A 19,945-nucleotide genomic window follows, 5' to 3' on the forward strand; every position below is an offset into this window, starting at 1 on the left:
AGATTGATGTACAGTGCAAATAATGATATATCTACGCCGGAATAGTGGAATGGAGGGAGTGGTTGTCGATAGAAATGCTTCGTGTAGCATTGGACGTCTTGTAGATTCCAATTAGTCGGTGGCTCAACTCGAACATGTCGTTTCTGGATTACGTCAGACTCTGAGGAGTGGAAAGGACAAGAATGACAAACCGCAGTGAGATGATAATGAACTGAGCATTCTTTGTCCTGTCTTTGATGTAGTTGGCGACAATAGAGACATTGCGGAAGTCAAGCGCGGCGTCGATCTCGTCCATAAAGTACAGAGGAGTAGGTTTGAACACGTGGAGAGCAAATACGAGAGCCAAAGAACTCAGTGTCTTGAATTTGTGTTGTTAGCAATTCCTTCCAGATCATCATCACACCAACGCACCTTTTCGCCACCAGAGAGATTCGAAATGTTCTTCCAGCTCTTTTTGGGCGGCATGACGCTGAAAATGATCCCCTCTGAGAACGGGTCCATGCTGTCGACGAGTTCCAGCTCTGCGTTGCCTCCAAGCGTGATCATCTAGCCCCCTTGGTCAACAACGAAGCAACCAAGTAACGCCAGTATTACCTGGTACATCTCTTTCAGTTTCAGAGATATAAGGGTGAATCCAGCCATAAATTCGTCCAAACGCCGCTTCCGCAGGCCGTCGTAATTCTGCTTCTCTGCCTCGCGAGCCTTTGTTGTTACCTCGAGCTCGCCAACCCGTTCCAGGAACTGTTTCTGGCGCTCTTTGTATTCCGCGAGCACTTCGAGATCAGGCTTGATCTTCTTGAGTTTTTCTACAAACATTCAAATCACGACAGAAGAAATAGGACCAAGGACATACCATCAAGCAGTTCCACATCGGCCAACATTTCTCTTTGTTTAAACTTGGAGAGCTCATCTGCCTTGTACGAGTGGAGTTCGGTGGACTGTGCAGCTCGTTTCGACGACACTTGTGATTCGTCGCCATCCTCCTCCATCTTGACATCAGTTTCGGTATTGGCTTCTGTAGGAGCCGCCGACTGCGACTTGTTTTCCTCGTCGCCCTCAGGCTCGTCGTCCTCATCATCCTCCCTGGAAAAGTTTGTCACACTAAAGTTCATAGAATACCGGAACGTACTCGATCTCCTCCAATTTGAGAGTCTCCAGTTGTTCCCGCCAATGGTCCACCTTCTCGGTAAACGCATCCCGCTTCTTGATCGCGGCATTCAGATGTTGCTGCAATTCCATCTATTCGGCGAGTCAATGCAAGTAAATCAAGATTTGAAAACGGACTTGTCTCTTTTTGAAGCCTTGTATCAGTTCCTCTTGTTCGTCAAGATCCTGCTTCAGCTGTTCGAGGCGGTCTTTGGCCTCTTCAGCGATCGCTTTTGCTTCATCAACAGCGCCTTGAAGTTTTTCGATGGATTTAACCAAGGCGTCAATTTCCTGCTTCAAAGCATCCGCTTCGCCCTGAGCCTCCTCAAGACTGGTGCTATTCGCGGCCACAGCATTCTCAAGCTTTCCTTGGTCCTTCTCCGCCTTGGTCTTGGCAACCTCGGCCTTGACGATCTCCTGGTTGGCCAGCTCGATATGGAGCTTCAGACCAGACACCTTGGATTTCTGCGCGACGAGTTTCGAGCCACCAATATCGAGAATTTTCTGCTCCAGGCTGGCAATCGCGTCCTTGATTTTCGTGGTCTTCTCCATCAAATCGTCAAGTTCGGACTGCGACTTGTTGATGCTCCCTTCCAGTTGTGCAATGCGTGTGGCAGCATCACCTTTGGACTTGCTTTGAGACCTAGAAGTAATCAGAGAAATTCCAAGAAAAGAAGCGAAAGCATTCACTTGAGGTCAGAAACACGCTTCGTCGCTTCAGAGATGCGGGTTTTGCCAATCTGAATATCCATGCCTAGTTTCTGGAACGTAGTCTCCAATTCAGGGAGTCCTCGTCGTAGTTTTTCTAGGTCGGCTTCAGCAGCCTGAGCGTTGCGCGAAATGGCATCGAGTTGCTTTTCGGCGTCGGCCAGAGTCGCCTCCAAGCCGCGCAAGACTTCGGGACTCACAGCATCAGGAGCGAACTTGGAACTCATAGCGCCACGAGCTTGTTGATTCCCACCTCCCGACATGGCACCCGTGGTTTCAATGAGCTGACCAGAGAGTGTGACAACGCGCCACCTCCGAGCCCCAAAGGCAATTCGATTTGCTTGCTCCATGTTCTCTGCGACAAGCGTATTTCCCAGCGCCTTGAAAAAGGCTTTGGCGAAGCGAGGTTCTTTCACCTTCACAAGGTCAAATAGTCGGGGTACATTCTCCGGAGTTTGGATCTTGTCCATGCCCTCCTCCCTGTACTTTTCCAGCACCATGAACGTCGCGCGACCGAGATTCTGATCGCGAAGGTACTGAATGCAAGCTTGAGCTTGATCAACTTGGTCGACTACCATGTGATGGAGCGTCGGACAGGCTGTAGAAATCGCCACATCGTACTTGTCTGGAATAGTTCCCAAACTTCCTAGTCGTCCCTAAGGAATTGTCAGTATGAGCAACGAGGTTTTTACCAATACCATCACTCACGTGGAAGCCAGAAATACGACCCGTATTCTTGTATCGTGTTAAACCGTCGACAACTTTGTTCTGCGATGTGTTTTCGGCCGCGGAGTGTCTGGCTTCGGCTACCTTTTGGCGGGCAGCTGAGACTTTATTCCGCCATTCTTGTATGCTATGTTGAGCGGTCTTGTGAATTTAGCATTTTGTTCTAACATAAAAAAAGGAACTAACTTGAAATGTTTTCTCTGCATCCGCGATCGCACTTTGTTGTTCTTTCTTGTCCGATTTAAGCTTTTCAAGTTGAGTTGCCTGTTGGATGGTGAGGATCACGTTGGCAGATCAAACATATATGTATACTTTCGCCTCCTGCGCTGTTTCCAGCTCCTCGAGGTTAGCAGCAGCCTGGTCCATAGCCTCCTGAGCAGATTTCGCCTTCTTGACAAGAGCGTCACGTTCACTGGTAGCAACGTCAACCTCAGCTCGCTTCGCATCGATCTTGCCAGTCCATGGTTGCAGCTCCTTCTGCTTGGCTTCGATTTGATCATGGAAACCTTGGGTCTTGTCTGCTCGAAATAAGTGATCGATTTTGGCTGACGAGAATCGTGCCCACCTTTGAGGTTGTCGATGATTCCTTCAAGAATCTTCTCCTCCTTGGCTAGTGACCCTTCGTGCTCATCGAGCTTGGCTCGCTCCTTGTGAGCCTTCTCGATACTATCCTTGATGGTCTGTTGCGCCGCATTGAAAGCACTCTTATCCTAGGGTGTATGGGTCAGTTGTGGTAAGGTGCGTCCAGTAAATAAGATGAGACGAACATCGGCGAGCGTTTTTTTCAGTTTCTTTACCCTGCCGTTGGCATGCTTCATGCGCTCTTCAAGTTGCACTTGTTGTTTCTGCTTCTGAGCCATTTCTTGCGTGACAGTTACGGCTTTCTCTTGGACGACCTGCAAGGCTGTCAAAATCCAGTTCGTCAGGAGCAACCGAGCATGCCTTGAACGCCTTTTTCCGCTCCTCGAAGTCCACTTTGAGGAGTTCGTAATGGCTGATATCGTCCTTGTTCTTTTCTTGTTCTGCAGCCAGGTCCGCCTCAAATTGTTTCTTTCGAAAACCTCAGCGAATTGTAGGGAAGAACAAGAAGAACGACATACAACTTCATGAGTAGTTTCTTCCTCCGCGACAAACGACTGCCACAAGTACCATTGCCACAGACGACTTTGCGCGCGAGTTTTCTCGTTTTGGAGTCTGAGATAATGCTCTGCCTCCAGTTTCTTGTCTCGAAGCGAATTCCTTTCCTTCTCTACAATTCGCAGCCGCTGGAGTTTGGTTGCACGCTCTTCTTGTAACACCTCAAGTTGAGCCATGGATTCAGAAATAGGCGTCACGTATGAAGAAGTCCCAATGATGTCTTCGAGATATTCTAGAAGTCCGTCTTCGTGTTCAGTAGATCCTTTGGGCTTCATTTGTGCGATCGACTCGACTTCTCCCTGTTTTCGGTTCACAAAGATAAGTATAGTTTGCGAGAGGACCGACCTGGAGGATCAAAAAGCGTTTGTGGTCAAGATCGATACCACGACCTTTGAGAAGAGTCTGAACCTCCGTGAAGGTACTGTTGCGTCCATTGATGGTATATCGGCTGGTGTTGTTCCTGAACGCTGTCCGAGTAACAACGAGCTGGGAATCGGGGACAACCTCGAAGTCATCAGGCCCAGGCTAAAACAACATGAGCAAGTGACAATAGAGATGTTGATTCACAAACCAGATCTATGATTTCTCGAAAATGGACTTCGACACTACATTCATCAAAGTCTTGATGGAGAGACGAGTTATGAATCAACTCGCTCAGTTTGCCTTGTCGCATTTTGGAGGCCCGATACCCAAATACAAACAGAAGAGCGTCTATGGTATTAGATTTGCCGGAACCGTTGGGACCAACAATCGCAGAAAAGCTCTGAACAAAGGGTAGGTAAGTAGACGGGCTATTGATCGAGGACGCACCTTGTGAAACGGACCAATCTCCTGACGGCCCGCATAACTCTTGAAATTCACCAAGGCCAGTTTGTGTATCATCAGACGTGATTTGGGGCCGGTAGGTTCATCGACTATCGTCTGCGCAAGTTGTGCCGGAGTTGGCATGGGTGGTTTCTCTATGACGATGTGTTCCTCCTCCCCACTCTCATCTTCGTCTACCGGAGCTGGTGGTTTTATCGGGGTGGGGGGAGGCTTTGGGGCAGACCCTGTTGGTTTTGCTTTGGCGGGCGCCTTGGGCTTGGAAACGCGTTTCGCCTTTGCTTTGCCCTTCTTAGGAGCCGGCTTCACGTCCTCATCCGAGTCAGCATCGGATATTGCTGGTATATCCTGGTCTTCATCATCAGACACCACAGCACGTTTAACGACACGTTTCTTGCTCTTGGGGACCTCTACTTGCTCATCCTCTTCCTCTGAATCGCTGGGTGGAGCGACTGGCTTTCGAGATTTGCGTGTCCTTGGCGGAGGTCTCTCGTCGACATCACTTTCAGGATCGAGAGATGGTCGGGACTTCTTCACAGGTGGAGGAGAATCTTCTTCTGGCTCCTCGTTGACAACCTCCGGTAGTTTGGAACGTGACTTGGTCTGTAAATTCTCCTTCTCGTGAGGATATTCGCGCTTGCGTTTCGTAGGAGCTGGCTCTGGTTGTGGTTCCACCGACGCCCGTGCGCGACTAGAACGACGGGGTGGCATAACGATAGTTGAGCAAGACGCGTGACGGTCACGCACAACGAGGGCACGTGGACTATTTGATACGTCGTCACACCAGACGCGTCGTGAATCGTGATCATACAAAATGTTTACTTTGCCAACTTCGCCTTATAGTACCTTATGAGCATTGCTACCTCTCCTCCCTTCAGAAATCTCGTGCTCATGAGCATCTGTACCATCACTCAATCGTGGTCATCCCAAGTAATGGCTGTTGCGTACCAGTAACCACAAGCGTAAAGCATCGAGTCCAGCTGCAAGTTGAATCATCCTCCAATATTCATCGATGAAGTGCTCGACCTGCAAAAAGTCTAGGTCGAGATTCAAGGTAAGAAATGGACGCGACAAACTCCTTTGTGATAATCAGCAATGAAGAGATTTCTACTCAGAAGGTTAGCGTTGGTTAAAGTCGCTGCAAGTTACCTGTTGAAGAAAATCCAACGCGCCCACAAAGCATGCATGACTTTGTCGGTGTCGGGAATTTCGTCGCTCTCGAAAATCTCTTCTTCACGCTCAATGACTGTCCACGCCAAAGCACCGTAATCGTCCATGGGAAGCATGCCTAAAAGGTCGTACAGCTTGGGTCCATCAGGTCGAGCAGAGTAGGCGATGTTGGGGCCGCCCCATTCGGACCAAGCGGGGAGGTATGGAAATCGGGCTGCCGGCTGATTGGGGTCACGAGCAGTGATGGATTTTGAAAGCCTGAAATCATCGTCAGATCAAAACGGAGTGGGTGCGTTTGGCGTATTACAGGTCCCGTTCTTGTCCCTTCCTGGGTAATATCAGTTCTAATGTAATGACCTGCTGACACATTAGTAGCTCCCAAGTGAGATTGAACTGTTTCTCGAACCATTGCCTCCGTCTCGGCGAAGGAATACTTGATATCGGGGTGTCCATTGTCCAGATGGATCTGAAGCATTTCCTTCGTCTGAAATGGTCGAAAAAGGTGGCATAAGGGGCACTCAAATGAGGAAGTGTCTGCTTGATGAGGTAGATCGTCGGAGCCAGCAATCCGAAATACGACCGAGACGCGAGGTAACCCACGTTGATGAGTAGGAATACATTGGGCTTGACAGTAGTGCTGGAAACCTCGTCGTAGTGTGCGCTTCAAGAACGGTAACCGTTTCAACTTGTCTATATATATCAGGGGAAGTGTCACGTTCTCGAGGGCAGCGAGAATTTGAGGTGGAACAGGATTTGGAAGGGTAGCAGACACAGTGGGAGGAGTGTCAGGATAGCCAGTTAGATCGATGACTGGTGGAAGGGGGATTTCAACTGGCTTTTCTTCGTCTTCCATTGCTCCATGGTCGGACTCAGCATCAGCTATTTCATATTCATTTTCTGGTTGTTCTTCAAGTTGCTCCTGGCCAGAACCCGAATTTGATGACTCTGACTCTGACTCTGACTCCGACTCCGATTCTGATTCCTCTTCGCTTGATTCTTCACTCCCAGATGACAATGGTTCGTCGATTTCAATTTTACGAGCCGCCATACGTCTCGCCGCTGGTCTGTCATTTCCATTGCAAGGTATTGCTGATCAAATAAGGAGATCCTACCGTTCACGCACCCGTTCATTCGAATAGGCGTAGTCTTTGTCAGAAATCGGCCGATAAGAAGAAGTTTGGAGTGTGGCTTGTGGTTTGGACACCGTCATAACACGGCGTGCGGTGGATGCACTCGTGGTCTCTATCTCTTTGGTAGAAAGCAAGACGGCCTTTTTCTTGGGTAGCGCAGCCGTCATTCTTCGAGATGTTGTTGAAAGATTGTCTTGTCGCCTATGAGCGGATTGCGCTTCTATACACCAGCCTAGCTGAGACAGCTTATCGAACGCCTTGCCCAAGCTTACCATTCGCTCGGTAGACTTGTCTAGCATATGGACTTTGCGGTGAAGCAACATTTGCACTAATTCCTGTTGAGATCGTTGCCGCAGTGCGCTTTACGCCAAGTCGAGGTGTTGTATCCATTGAAACAAAAAATTCAGCACGTGACGGCCACGTGTCTTGAACTCCAAAACTAAAAAGCGAAACAAAGTCCCAATATATTACAGCGAGAATGGCGGTACCAGCCACCATTTATCTATGTGCAGGAAGCTCATATTCCTCCCCATGATACTCCGAGTCACGATATCGTTGCTGCCCACGCCACAAACCAACTCGATCTGCATCATCATGGAACTGGTTGACTTCTTTGTACTCCAAGAGCTTATCTTGTCGCCTCTTCCACCATATTCTGCCGCAAAGTTTCAATCGACAACAAGAGGAAAAAGAAACAACTGACAAGCCACCACAAAACACAGCAATGAACACAATCAGTCCTATCAGTCCGCCTAAAAGCTTGAATCTATTGTCCCCAAGGAACCCCGTGAGTTTAGAGAGGCCTTGCGGTGTAGGATCAACGAATTTGAGTTTTCGATTAGGTAATTCGGATTGGCTGGGTGGGTTTTTCGGATCGTAGCAGTATTGCTTGAAGCACTTGGTGCATATATCGGATCGGGGCGGCACAGGCGTGGTCCTCGCTCTCGCTCGATCGACAGAAGCGCACTGCAGACACAACCCAAAATTGGGATCCGGGGTGTTTGCATTCGGGCTATATTGTCATTTCAGAGAAGGCATTGGGGTCAACAGAAACATACGTGAATCCTGATATAGTATTAAAATGAACTTGATCCATTAACAGTTGTGTGTGCTTGAGCGGGTAAGTCAATTGGAAGGTGGCCGTGCTGCAGCTGATCAGCATTCAGATGAAGAAAACACGCATGTTGTTCACTTGGTGACAGGGTCTGCGCCAGTAATCGGCGGTGCATTTGGCAGTGTAATCACCAGAGGGTATTCTGGGGGAGTTTGAACAGGGTCACATCCAAAGAATGTCGCGCGCTGCCGAACACCGGTCGACACCCAGTCATCGGGAGTTTGTGGGATTGGAGGGAATTGCTGATGGGTCGCTCGTAGGACTTTACTGAGACGCAATGATGTGAAAATCTGCCCGGTCCCACTGAGACCGTTGAGTTGAAAGCCCATAGACGTGGTATAACTAACTTACTTTGGCCAATTGTTGGCGTCATCTGCGCTATTTTCTAGCGTTACAATGACGTCGAGGCCGCGGGCCTTGACGAACAAGGGACCGTACGGTACATTTTCCAAGTTAGACGAGCCATCAATAAGTGACAACCAAGTGGTTCCCGTATCCTCATAAGTCGAGGCTTTGATGCCATGGAAGGGATTTGGCCAATTGGCGACATCATCAGCACGAGTCCGGACTGAGCGCAACTGTCGCTGGAGGACGTAGACGAGCGAATTACTGTCAGATGAGTCGAACTTCGCCAGCGTGTTTTGACCAAAATCAAAAATTTGCTACTGAACTATCAACTCTGGGCCGTGGTTGAAGAGCAAGTACTTACATTGAAAAGACTGGCGCTTGTACCCATGACGAATCCGGCTTGATCGAATCCTTTTACACAGGACGACCCGTTTTCCGATTTGCCGCTCGTCAAATGCGTACCAACATAGGTCAGGTTCATTCCAGCAGAAAGATTAGGGTCGTATGACCCAAACTCGAAGGGAGAGATCTCTCGCACGATGAGCCTGGGAGTCCAAGACGACAAGAAAGGAATACCTCATAAACGGTGGGCTCGAGACCCAAACCACCGGTCGAGTTGTCATTCCCTGGTCTGACGTTCGCAACGATTATTGGGAAAGGTACCAGGCCTTGCTTGTAGGCCGGTATGTTGGGAATGTCGGACCAAAGTTGGCCGGCACCGTGCGCAGTGCTATTCGTGAAGAAGTTTCCTCTTGTCGTCTGATTGAGAAAGTGGTAGGACTAGCTCGAGGTTAGGGCAACGCGACTAAAGTACATCAACACCTACAATCATTCGCGACCATGGATCGGTGATGCTAGGAGAGAAGCTTGAGAAACGCAAGTGATTCTGGGCGCTGTTTTTTTTCACCTTGTGTCTCTAGTGCTAATTAGGCCCGGGCCCGCGAAAAAATGACTTATAACTACTTACATTCCAGCTTGAGCTTTGGAGATGACACTCCAAAGGATACTTCCATAGAAGTACTGGTTTTTTGTCGAGAAAACGTCATTTCCATCTGGAGAGACAAACGGAAGATCAAGTTTCCACCCGTCAAGCGTGCCGCCATTCCCATAGACAAGATCGGGTATTGTGGGCCAGTTGTTGAACAACAATGAACCAGTTATCCACGACCCACCAGAGAGTCCTGTCATATACGACGACACTTGCAGAAGACCACCTGTACCAGCAGCTTTCGATGACGCGTTTCTGGAATCGATAGCTTGGGTGGTTGAGAACAAAGCGAGTGTCAATTCTGGCGATAAGACACGCACCACTTAAACAAGCAGCCGCATATTGTGCCGCTCGAAGCCCACCACCGGGTGCAGCAAGACCGACTTTTGGAAAGTGGCCTTGAAAGGATGAAGTGTTATAACCGATGGCACTCCCATCGCCTAACCACGCGTTCCATGCGTCTTGAATTGTGGTATTATATCTCCCATTCACGTACTCAATCTCTTTAGGATGAAGAGTTTGATTTTGTGGTGTGAATTCGCGAATTAAAGAGGTGGTCGAAAGGTCAGGACATTGCACATTGACGCTTGGGGCATAGTCGGTTACGTTGTCTTGCGATGGCAAGGTATCTTGTGAAAGTACTGAGCTCGCAAAAAGGAGCCACAGCAAGGTCGTCGTGGTCATGAAGGAGGAAAAGAGGGAATGAGGCAACAAGGCGGTGAGTGTCGAACTGAGTCCATGTTGGGTTGATCGCCGTCAAGCTGTGTGTTTATTGTGCTTATATGGCGGTCTCGGCAATACAGGTCCATTTACTGGGTAAAAATTACACGCTGGATCAGTCCTCAAAGTTACTACTATCGAAAAGATAATTCGCAGCCAGCTCCTCATTCTTATCACACGCAAAGTAAGCCTCCAGCACAGCCTGTCGGGGAAATCCTAAGTTCTCGAGCTGCATTGTCTCTCAATCAAGTGACCAAAGAAAACAAAGGAAATAAACGTACGCGTTGAATGGCAGCTCTTTCCTCTTCGGTCACACTGACTACATGGGCGCCTGGTGGAACTGGACCGTCTTCACCATCTTCAAACTCAGCACCTTCTACACCAAACAAACGAGCGACGGCGGCGGGATTTTGTTCGATCATTTGCATCAGCGCTGGGTTGGATTGTCCGAGTTGTTGGATAAGAGGTTGGATAAGAGCAGGATTCTGAGCCATTAATTCACGAAGTTGCTGGATTTGTGGGTTGCTTTGGAGTGCAGCAAGGTCAAGCTGGCCTCCGGCGGGTCCACCGGCGGCTCCTCCACCAGCCTGTTGCTGTTGTTGCTGCTGGGCGAGCTAATCAAGGATGAGAGGTAGAAGAAGAAGAAGAAAAGATTATTACCTGGAACAAGTTCTGTTGACCGGCTGGAGCGGCAGCAGGCGTAGCGGCGGCGGCAGGAGCAGCGGCAGCGGTAGGATTTGCTGGTGCGGGTTGGGCTTGAGGCTGGGCTCGGGCAGCGCCAGAAGCCTCACCCTCCAGATGAGCCGGAATCCCAGTCATCAGATACTCAACTGCCCGATCTGGGTTGTTGAAACTTGCACGCATAGCCCGTGTAACTTCTTCGCGGGTATAGCCCATCTCCATGATGTTCGTTATCGTAGTTTGGAGTACATCTCCAGACAGGAAAGCCGATGTGTCGCCAAAGGCAGGCGGTGGGTTAGAAGGTGACGCGTCAACAGTTGGGGCAGTGGCCGGGGCCGGTGCCGGTGCCGCAGCAGGGGTCGGAGCAGTTTCAGTAGCACTCGTTGATGGCGCGGGAGGCATTGGACTGGGAGTGGGTTTGGGCTATATCCATAAGCTTCTTACGGAGGATTGAGAAAGGGACGATGCATACCTTAGAGACCATAAGAACGAGGAAATCCTTTTCTTTTATGCCACAGGACTCGACTGTCTTGTCATCGGGAAGCACCTTGCCTGAGTATATAATCTTTTGGGCGCCTGCTGCATGTCCGTGCTCTGCTTCGATTTTAGCCTTGAGATCGCCAACAGTGTCAGTCGGTTCAGCGTCGATCTAGCCGGAAATGAGCCCGATAGGTGGTATCTTGAAGGTACAAATACCTGGAAAACCTTCTGCTGCGTAGTCTTAACTGTTATTTTAACCATGGTGAGAGTGGAGAAAGAGAACGCGTCGACCTGTCACGCGTACCGACTCAGCTGTGACCTTCATTGACAAGCAATGGCGGCTGAAGAGGACGGCGACACATATCTTCGACGACTGGCTACCTTCATTCGTGGCCACGAACGGAATTTAGCAGCCAGCGTAGCTCCTCGAAGACGGGGAGCTCCGCAACCAACAAGCTCCATTTACAATCCCCTCTCGTGGTTCGATTCCGGCCAACCTACTCCCGAAATCCTCAATATCGATACCCACCGACTCTTCTATACCCTCATGCGTCTCGAGGCTATTGGTCTCAACGTTGGCACGCTAGATGTTCGGATCGACTCTCCTTCGCGTCCCATGAGCTATATCAGCGTGGACAAGGCGGAAACAACGTCTATACTGTCCTTTCGCTCAACATTTTCTGCAGTGTCCGGCCTTTCACTCGGCGCTGGCTGGTGGGGTCGGCCTGAGCCCCCCAGTCTTGATGTGGAACTCAAATATCTCTACAGTAGCTTCACTAAACTGCCCGCTTTGGTCATCACCACACCTTCGCGACCTCCCATTACCGACACTGAGCCAACCAACGAGAATGCCGCCCCGCTCGATGTATTCCGGAACTTACAAAGTCTGGAATGCGTGGACATCGATCCGCGTGCATTGCTTGGCTGGGACCGTTTGGCAGAGAGCTTGCGAAGTCTGAAAATCAAGAGAAGTGGCATTGAAGACGTCTCTGACATCTTTGTTGGTGCTGTCCTGGATGACCAAGCGCGACGAGCGGGAAGCACCAGTCGAAAGCGTCGGAGACGCATACCTCGAGGTTCCCCTGCGTCATACGCGACACGTTTGCCAGGCTCAGTTCCAGAAGAGGAAATTGAGAATGCCTCACCTCCTCCGCCTGAACTGTCGTCGTTTAAATGGGCTTTCCTCAAACACTTGTCATTGGCAGACAATGGCCTCACGTTCTTTCCCTCCGTCCCATGCACCTCACTCACTCATCTCGACCTCTCCTCTAATCTCTTGGTCTCTGTCCCCCCAAACTTAGGCGCTCTCTATAATCTCGTATCCCTTAACTTGTCAGACAACATGATCGACTCGGTGCTCGGCATATACCAACATTTGGGCCAAGTATTGTTTATCAACCTCTCTCACAACCGTCTTGAGTCGTTATGCGGACTTGAGCGGCTGCCGGCATTGGAAAGGGTGGACCTGAGGTCTAATCTCGTGGACGAATCCGCAGAAGTTGGTCGATTGGCAACGTTGCCAAATATTGCCGAGATTTGGATCGAGGGCAACCCATTCGTGGAAATTGAGGAAGACTATCGACTGGCTTGTTTCAACTATTTCTCCAAGGAAGGCAAATCTGTGTCGCTTGATGGCACTCAGCCAGGCTTCTACGAACGCCGCAACCTTGTGGCGCAACCGTCACCTCAAATGTCATCCTCGCGGCCAGTCTCTGCTGCTTATTCGCCCCCAGTTGTTGCCGTCGGTTCAAAACCGAGAGAGGAAGTCCCAACAACCACTGTTCCCCCAGTAGCCAAAGGGCGGAGGAAGAATAAACGAATAGTGGATTTGGAGGAAAGTGATGGCGTCAGCATTCGTAGTGGATCCCATACCAGAACACGGTCTGATGGGTCCGCTCGACCGAAAGGAAAGACTGTCGATATTGGCGACAAACACTGGGGTCAGTTTGGTGCATTGGCGGAAGACACAGAAGAAGAGCCAGCGCCATTAAGAGTGAGCACAAACAATACGGAAGTTGGCTCGCCCCCTCGCCGCTCCCGCCATACCAGATACCAGTCTGAAATGGTTCACATGGCCGATGTTCCATCTTCACCCCCACTCGGATCTCTAAACACACCCACAACAGCCACCTTTCGACGAAGTAGGAATTCCGCTACCTTTTCTGCCAATGCCAACAAACGTCGTTCACGGGTCACTGCTTCAGTTTATGAACCATTGCGCTCAACTTCCGATGGGGAAGAAGAACAGACAGAGGTTGATGATGGAGTTGAGGCGTATCGCCGAAGAATAGAGGACTTGAAGAAGGATATGGGTGATCGTTGGTTAAGCGTATTCAGAAACTCATAGTAATAATATTCGGACCTCACGTTCAGATACCTACTCATAACATTCCGTCTGTTGAGTTTTCGCCGACTCGAATTTCTATTTTCGGCAGTCCACGTGATAGATTTGCCGCTCACCTCCAACCATCCCCCGACCGCTCCCTTTCACTTTTTTCACATTCCTCTTCGTGTCGTTCGTTAAAGATGGGAGCAAATTTATCCAAAGCATTAGGCGAGCCCTGCTCTGTTGACGTTGAGAAAGGTCGGCTTGCTGACTGGCGCCACTTTTGTAGGCAAGATTTTCGGCAACAAGGAGATGCGTCTCCTTATGCTCGGACTCGATGCCGCCGGAAAGACAAGTAAGTCTTTTGTTTCTGTTGCCTTTCTATCCATCTGACTCCGCTCGCAGCAATTCTGTATAAACTAAAGTTAAACCAGTCCGTCACCACCATCCCTACCGGTTCGTGGTCCGAGAAACCGACCTCTTCCTTCTGCTGACACTCGAACACAGTCGGATTCAACGTCGAGACAGTCACTTACAAGAACGTGAAATTCAACGTATGGGACGTTGGTGGGCAGGACAAGATTCGGCCCCTGTGGCGACACTACTACACCGGCACCCAGGGTCTCGTTTTCGTGGTCGACAGTCAAGACAGGGAACGACTAGACGAGGCTAAGCAGGAACTGCATCGGATATTGAGCGACAGGGAGATGAAGGAGTGTCTTTTGCTTGTTTTTGCCAACAAACAGGATTTGCCTGGTGGTGCGTCACCCACTCTGTCGTATGTAAACCTCTGGCTAACTTTCTCTAGCTATGTCCCCCGCGGAAGTAACGGAGAAGCTCGGGCTGCACAAAATGAAGGATCGTTCGTGGTATGTCCATCCAAGGTAAGCGTTCGGTTGTTTGTTGCTGTGGTTCTGACTCTAGTTAGTTGTGCAACTACGGGAGAGGGTCTGTTTGAAGGTCTGCAATGGCTGTCGCAGAACGTAAAACGACAGTGATACTTGGGCCGGAATTGTCGCATTTTGGGCTTGCGTATGAGCACATTAATATACCCTTTCTATTCGACACCGACTTGAGATTAGATGGTGACCCATTCCAAGCTCTAACATCTCCTCAGCTATTTTTGTCGCCTCTTACACATGCCAGGCCATATAGGGAGGGAGGGCGGAATTTTAGATACCTACTTGATCCAGATTACCCCACTACAGTTGTGTAACGCTATGTCTTTCTTCCTTGATAATAAGCACGCCATCCATGTTCACCACGTTTACTCTCTTCTCTGACTTCCATGTTGGCTGCAGCGCGGGGCCTCTCTCAGCGACGCTTTTCAAGCACGACGGTTGATGGTTTCACTGGCGCAGTCGGCAGCACCCCGCTTGTCTGTCAACACCTTGCTTCTCGTGCCTGGCTACTTCTTCTGAATACTTGGTGCAGATATACCTCAAGCATCTCTCTGAGAAAACTGGCGCACGAATATTTGGAAAGGCCGAATTCCAGAACCCCGGTGGGAGTGTGAAAGACCGGGCCGCGTTGGGAGTTGTTCGCGACGCGGAAGAAAGAGGACTGTCAGTTTAACTACCCCAAAACCTTCCCCCCGTTAAAACGCGTGTTGTTGTTGTTCCAGATTGCAGGCTGGAGGCACAGTCGTTGAGGGTACCGCAGGCAATACCGGCATTGGCTTAGCCCACGTTTGCAGAGCTCGAGGCTACAAATGTGTCATTTTCATGCCCAACACCCAGGTCAGCTCTCTTTTTGCCCCCCCCGTTTTCTTACCATCAAGAATCCGTTCAGAGCCAAGAGAAGATCGACCTGCTTCGCATGTTGGGAGCCGAAGTTCATGCTGTCCCTGCTGTTGCCTACGAGAACCCTGCGAATTATAACCATCAGGCCCGCGACTACGCCAAAGATCAGCCCAACACTATATGGACGAACCAGTTTGATAACACTGCCAACGCCAATGCCCATTATCTAACCACTGGCCCTGAAATCTGGGAGCAAACGCAGGGGAAAATAGACGCCTTCATCTGTGCAACGGGAACGGGAGGGACCCTTGCCGGCGTTGGTAAAGCCCTGAAAGAGAAGAGTGAGGGCAAGACCCAAGTCTGGCTAGCAGACCCGCCAGGTAGCGTGTTGACTAGCTACATCAACAGTGGCGGAAAATTGGTGGAACGGTCCGGCAGTTCCATCACCGAGGGTGAGCGTACTCGGAATGGTGATAGAATGGCTAACGCGCAAAGCAGGAATTGGACAGGGTCGCATAACAGACAACCTACAGACATTCGTGAAGGATTTGGATGGTGCCTTTACAGTACCAGATGAAAAGTCCATCGAGATGGTCTACGAGTTGCTCGACACTGAAGGGCTTTATATCGGGGCTAGCTCCGCGCTCAACGTAGTGGCTGCCGCCGAATTGGGACTCAAACTTGGGAAAGGTGAGGAGTTTTTCCGAAGCAAAAGTGTCTGCTCTTATAGAATTTGCGGTAGGATCAACAATCGTGACTATTTTGTGCGACGGAGCGTATCGATACCAGAGTAGGCTCTTCTCGAAGAAATGGCTTCAATCAAAAGGACTGGAAGGTGCTATTCCTGGACACTTGAAGAAGTATGCTGTGTTAGATTGACAAACGTAGAACCACGGGTAACTAGAGTCATTTGACTGATTGTCCTTGTAATGCGGGAGTTGTGATCAGAAACTTGGAATCAGAGTCTATATGGGCGTGCAGAGCCCGATGGACGAACGGACGGAGAGAATGATATGTAGATGACAAAGTCAATCCCGTTGTGAAGATGTCGGGGAAGATCTCGCGTAGACATGAGCAAGACAGGCATCTTGTAGACCTCTCTAGCTTGATTAAATCGCGGGGTTTTGACCGGGGACTTGGTACGGGTGCTGTTATCGAGCGGTAAGTAATTACCACGAGAAGGCCTCTTGGATTCATCTACGAGAAAGGCAAGTTTCCTAATGGACATGAACGAGTTTTGTTTTTCGAAGGTTTACCCTAAAAGGAACTGACCAAGGAGAATGCCAGACGGACAACAGCCAAGATGGAGTCGGAGTTAGCACTCTTTACGGGCGGCTACGATGCCGAATATCGAAGCCGGACTTGGCCGCTCTATCAACACCCGCATGGGAACATGGCCTTCCGCTCTTGCAGCAGGCGGGCTGGCATGAGAAATCGAACAGTTGGTGAGAGTCCAGCGGCGTTGGAAGGGTCGATGGGTCAAATCAAACCTCCGGGACCTGTTACAATGGGTGTGGTCATCGTTTCCATAGTTGTCAACAACGGCAAACCCCCCGGGTTGATGTCTGTGAACGCCCGTTTGACCTCTACCTCCATCTCCCAACCATGGGTCGCAGAAAGATCGAAATCCAGCCCATAATCGTGTGTCATTCAGGCGATTCCCTCTTGCTGCTGCGTATTGACCCTTGGCCTAGCACGAACGTAACCGCAGCGTGACCTTTTTAAAGGCAAGTGTGGTTTTTTATACGTCTAGTGTTTCCCCGCCGTCCAATGGGAACCAGGAACGGACGGAGGGCCGGTTAAGCCTTCTGTGGCCGATGGACATCTCCCCGTTATGCAGTCTTGGCGAGGTCAATGGCGGGTGTTGACGCTGGTTGAGGGTCCTTTTTATTGAGTCGATGTGATGTCGATTAAAAAAATACTTACTTCCTTTTTCTCCCCCAGAGGAAAAACGGTCTCTTCAAGAAGGCCTATGAGCTGTATGTCTTCAAACCTGAGCTTGCGCACTGTCGGACTCAACGACAACAAATATAGCGGTGTTTTGTGTTCAGTCGATGTCGCTGTCATCATTTTCGGTCAGTCTAAATTCAAGAATAGCCACCCATTGACTCCTCGAGGCAGAGCAACGCCCTGGCCACAATGTCAAGCTATACCAGTACTGCTCGGGTGATGCTCAAGATATGGTTCGACGCCATCTCGGTTTTGATGGCGAGAAAGACACACGAGGCCCAGCGGACTTTTCTGGCAATGCAGCGACCAAGAACGACGATAATGCTGATGTTGACGAGGATGACCAAGAAGAAGAAGAAGATGTGGTGGTGACTTCCTTGGGGAAAAGAGGTCGGACGAATACAGAGAGTCAGCTCAAGATTGACGTGACTGCGCCCCTTCCTGGAAAAAAATATTGATCATTTCTGACCACAAATCAGGTTGACTACCGCCACAGGCAACCGTCGGCATCATCCTCCCTCCCATTGTCGAGAGACCGTGACTCGCCTTCAAGTAAGAAAGCACGAATTGCACCAATGATGGGGCCTTCACGAACATCGTCGACAGAAATGACAGGCGGTTATTCTTATGCCCCACCTTCTTCCTCTATGCGCAACACGCAACCAGCATATGGCGGGAACTCGTCCTATTATCCAACACAGACATCATTTGGCAGCACTGGGTATGATAGCTTTGGGGGTTCCCGCTCAGGTGGACGTATGTATGGGGATTTCAGACCACCACCACCGCCACCAAGAAGTAGTGACCCGTTCAGTCTGCTCGAACCGGAAGAAACACGTCAGATTCAGACTCCCAGTGGACCATATGGTGGGCTAGAGTGGCCGGTTCACACCGGTAGTGGCGGTAGACGTGTGTGGTTTTATTTTTTTCTCGTAGAGACACAAGGGCTAACAAAGAAACCCAGCAAGCACAAGTGCGGATAGCTCATCGCCTTCAACGGCAGGAAATTGGATGGATTTGATGGGAGGAGCAAGAGTTGGCAGAACAGGGGAGCGGGAAAGACCTGGAAGCAGAGGTCGTGTTGTGGTTGAGGATGTGGTTAAGAAAGAGCCATGAAATTTTTCTTAGCAAATTGTTATTTGGCACGTGTGACACAGGCTTGTTCAGCTCCGCGACTTTCTCCCGAAAATGGTCGAAAAGACTGCTAATGGCACGTCTTCCAAACCATCTATTCTCTCCAAAATCATACACGCTCTCGTACCTTGTATTCCTTCGTCGTCCTCTGTAGCGGACCCAGAATCCGTGGTGGTTGAACCTGTTGTCCAAGAAAAAGCCGCATTAAAGGCACCAGATGTCGCCCCCCCAGCTCCCCAGCCAGAGGTACCGGCTGTGGAGACAACTCAACTACCGGTTGAAGAACTCATGACGCCTCCAACTCCCGTTTCGTTGATTCCACCCGAAGAAACGGAAGGCGTGACATCTGGTGCAGTTCAAGCCCCAGGCTCAACTGGAGAGGCAACCATCCATCCAAACAAGCGGGAATCGGTGGCAGAAGAGACAGACACCAGCTTCACTGACGATGAAGAGCTTGCCGACAACATTGACGATGAAGAGGACCGCCTTATCCTCAATGGTGGCGCTGGCATTCCCATAGGCCCAGTATGGCTTTCTGCTCACCCATTACCACGTCTCTGACGCGTGTTAACAGGACGGCTCTCCGAACCCGCTACTTCCACCCGTGTCCCCTCATCATGCTGGCCGCAAGTGTCTTGTTCTTGACTTGGACGAGACTCTTGTCCATAGCAGTTTCAAGGCATGTCTTGTTTGCTCTCTCTTTTTCGCTCTTCTCACCCTTCACAACCAGTCTATACAACAAGCGGACTACGTTGTCCCAGTAGAAATCGAATTCAACTGGCATAACGTGTACGTTATCAAACGGCCAGGCGTGGACAATTTTCTCAAGAAGATGGGCGAAATATACGAAGTCGTCGTCTTCACTGCTAGTCTAAGCAAGGTTTGTCCAACTTACTCCTCGGCTTTAGCCGTCTTCTGACCATATTCAAGTATGCGGACCCCGTTTTAGACAAGCTCGATGTGCATCAAGTTGTTGCTCACCGACTATTCCGTGAAAGTTGCTATAATCACAAAGGCAACTACGTCAAGGTATTACAACGCTTTCCATGTTCTTGCTCGGCTTAAACAAGGTGTTAGGATCTCTCTCAACTCGGCCGGCCGATTGGAGACACCATAATCATCGACAACTCGCCAGCATCCTACTTATTCCATCCAGTACATGCCGTCCCAGTTTCCTCATGGTTCACCGACCCTCATGACACCGAATTGACTGACTTGATACCATTCCTTGCCGATTTGGCAGGCGTTGACGATGTTCGTGGGGTGTTGGATGGAGCGCGATAATGCCTCCTGTTTTACCGCCACTGGTCTCGCTTCTTCTTCATCACAGCCTGGTATACCCTGCAATCATCTCTCTCACAAACACACTACGCACTGCTACCTGCCGCTTTCGAGTCAAATGTTTTTTCTTTTGGATCGGACTGATGTCTTATTCTCTTTCCAAGCCCTGTCGTTGCTGTCGGCTTCTTTACGCTCCTTTGCCTACGAATAATGTACGAAAAGACACGACCCAAATGCCACGCAGGAATTTTTTTATAATAATTGTTTTCACCTCGTCAAAAAAAGCAAGTCACATTTCGCTATATCAACTGCAGGTTAGTAGTAGCTACTTCTCCAACTATA

At 49.9% G+C, this 19,945-nt stretch overlaps 6 protein-coding genes across 6 annotated transcripts; 4 read left to right on the top strand and 2 right to left on the bottom strand.

Moving 5' to 3' along the window:
• Positions 1 to 31: 31 nt before the first annotated feature.
• On the bottom strand, positions 32 to 9,973 carry MIND_00051700 (SMC hinge domain-containing protein; the record flags this gene model as incomplete). The annotated part of the gene is made up of 36 exons (XM_037357484.1): positions 32 to 143; positions 192 to 358; positions 412 to 546; positions 595 to 806; positions 854 to 1,083; positions 1,130 to 1,239; positions 1,285 to 1,789; positions 1,837 to 2,510; positions 2,563 to 2,721; positions 2,767 to 2,844; positions 2,893 to 3,098; positions 3,146 to 3,290; positions 3,348 to 3,476; positions 3,514 to 3,630; positions 3,681 to 4,016; positions 4,063 to 4,242; positions 4,289 to 4,480; positions 4,528 to 5,302; positions 5,362 to 5,438; positions 5,488 to 5,565; positions 5,616 to 5,646; positions 5,689 to 5,967; positions 6,017 to 6,066; positions 6,116 to 6,773; positions 6,822 to 7,167; positions 7,415 to 7,494; positions 7,543 to 7,851; positions 7,898 to 7,984; positions 8,032 to 8,256; positions 8,305 to 8,615; positions 8,663 to 8,830; positions 8,878 to 9,081; positions 9,128 to 9,155; positions 9,209 to 9,217; positions 9,269 to 9,557; positions 9,610 to 9,973. 36 exons carry the CDS (start codon positions 9,971 to 9,973, stop codon positions 32 to 34), a joined length of 8,055 nt encoding a protein of 2,684 aa, XP_037225394.1.
• A 151-nt stretch (positions 9,974 to 10,124) lies between these two features.
• On the bottom strand, positions 10,125 to 11,431 carry MIND_00051800 (UV excision repair protein RAD23; the record flags this gene model as incomplete). The annotated part of the gene is made up of 5 exons (XM_037357485.1): positions 10,125 to 10,238; positions 10,291 to 10,623; positions 10,670 to 11,069; positions 11,098 to 11,339; positions 11,387 to 11,431. 5 exons carry the CDS (start codon positions 11,429 to 11,431, stop codon positions 10,125 to 10,127), a joined length of 1,134 nt encoding a protein of 377 aa, XP_037225395.1.
• A 73-nt stretch (positions 11,432 to 11,504) lies between these two features.
• Positions 11,505 to 13,517, top strand: MIND_00051900 (Leucine rich repeat domain protein; the record flags this gene model as incomplete). Its single annotated transcript, XM_037357486.1, has 1 exon — positions 11,505 to 13,517. One exon carries the CDS (start codon positions 11,505 to 11,507, stop codon positions 13,515 to 13,517), a length of 2,013 nt encoding a protein of 670 aa, XP_037225396.1.
• A 179-nt stretch (positions 13,518 to 13,696) lies between these two features.
• On the top strand, positions 13,697 to 14,494 carry MIND_00052000 (uncharacterized protein; the record flags this gene model as incomplete). The annotated part of the gene is made up of 6 exons (XM_037357487.1): positions 13,697 to 13,754; positions 13,786 to 13,851; positions 13,902 to 13,952; positions 14,004 to 14,255; positions 14,305 to 14,380; positions 14,425 to 14,494. The coding sequence occupies 6 exons, from the start codon at positions 13,697 to 13,699 to the stop codon at positions 14,492 to 14,494; spliced, it is 573 nt and encodes a 190-aa protein (XP_037225397.1).
• Positions 14,495 to 14,772: 278 nt separating this feature from the next.
• MIND_00052100 (PALP domain-containing protein) lies at positions 14,773 to 16,117 on the top strand (the record flags this gene model as incomplete). The annotated part of the gene is made up of 6 exons (XM_037357488.1): positions 14,773 to 14,874; positions 14,931 to 15,061; positions 15,121 to 15,235; positions 15,288 to 15,690; positions 15,737 to 15,928; positions 15,981 to 16,117. The coding sequence occupies exons 1-6, from the start codon at positions 14,785 to 14,787 to the stop codon at positions 16,115 to 16,117; spliced, it is 1,068 nt and encodes a 355-aa protein (XP_037225398.1). The 5' UTR covers positions 14,773 to 14,784.
• A 424-nt stretch (positions 16,118 to 16,541) lies between these two features.
• On the top strand, positions 16,542 to 19,606 carry MIND_00052200 (Protein phosphatase; the record flags this gene model as incomplete). Its single annotated transcript, XM_037357489.1, has 12 exons — positions 16,542 to 16,801; positions 16,855 to 16,879; positions 16,933 to 17,088; positions 17,183 to 17,217; positions 17,273 to 17,313; positions 17,360 to 17,613; positions 17,668 to 18,097; positions 18,153 to 18,223; positions 18,356 to 18,847; positions 18,897 to 19,202; positions 19,253 to 19,351; positions 19,400 to 19,606. The coding sequence occupies 12 exons, from the start codon at positions 16,542 to 16,544 to the stop codon at positions 19,604 to 19,606; spliced, it is 2,376 nt and encodes a 791-aa protein (XP_037225399.1).
• Positions 19,607 to 19,945: the final 339 nt, after the last annotated feature.

The sequence above is a fragment of the Mycena indigotica genome (assembly GCF_014461135.1).
Source record: "Mycena indigotica strain 171206Taipei chromosome Unknown Mind.scaff0001, whole genome shotgun sequence".
Lineage (NCBI taxonomy): Eukaryota > Fungi > Basidiomycota > Agaricomycetes > Agaricales > Mycenaceae > Mycena > Mycena indigotica.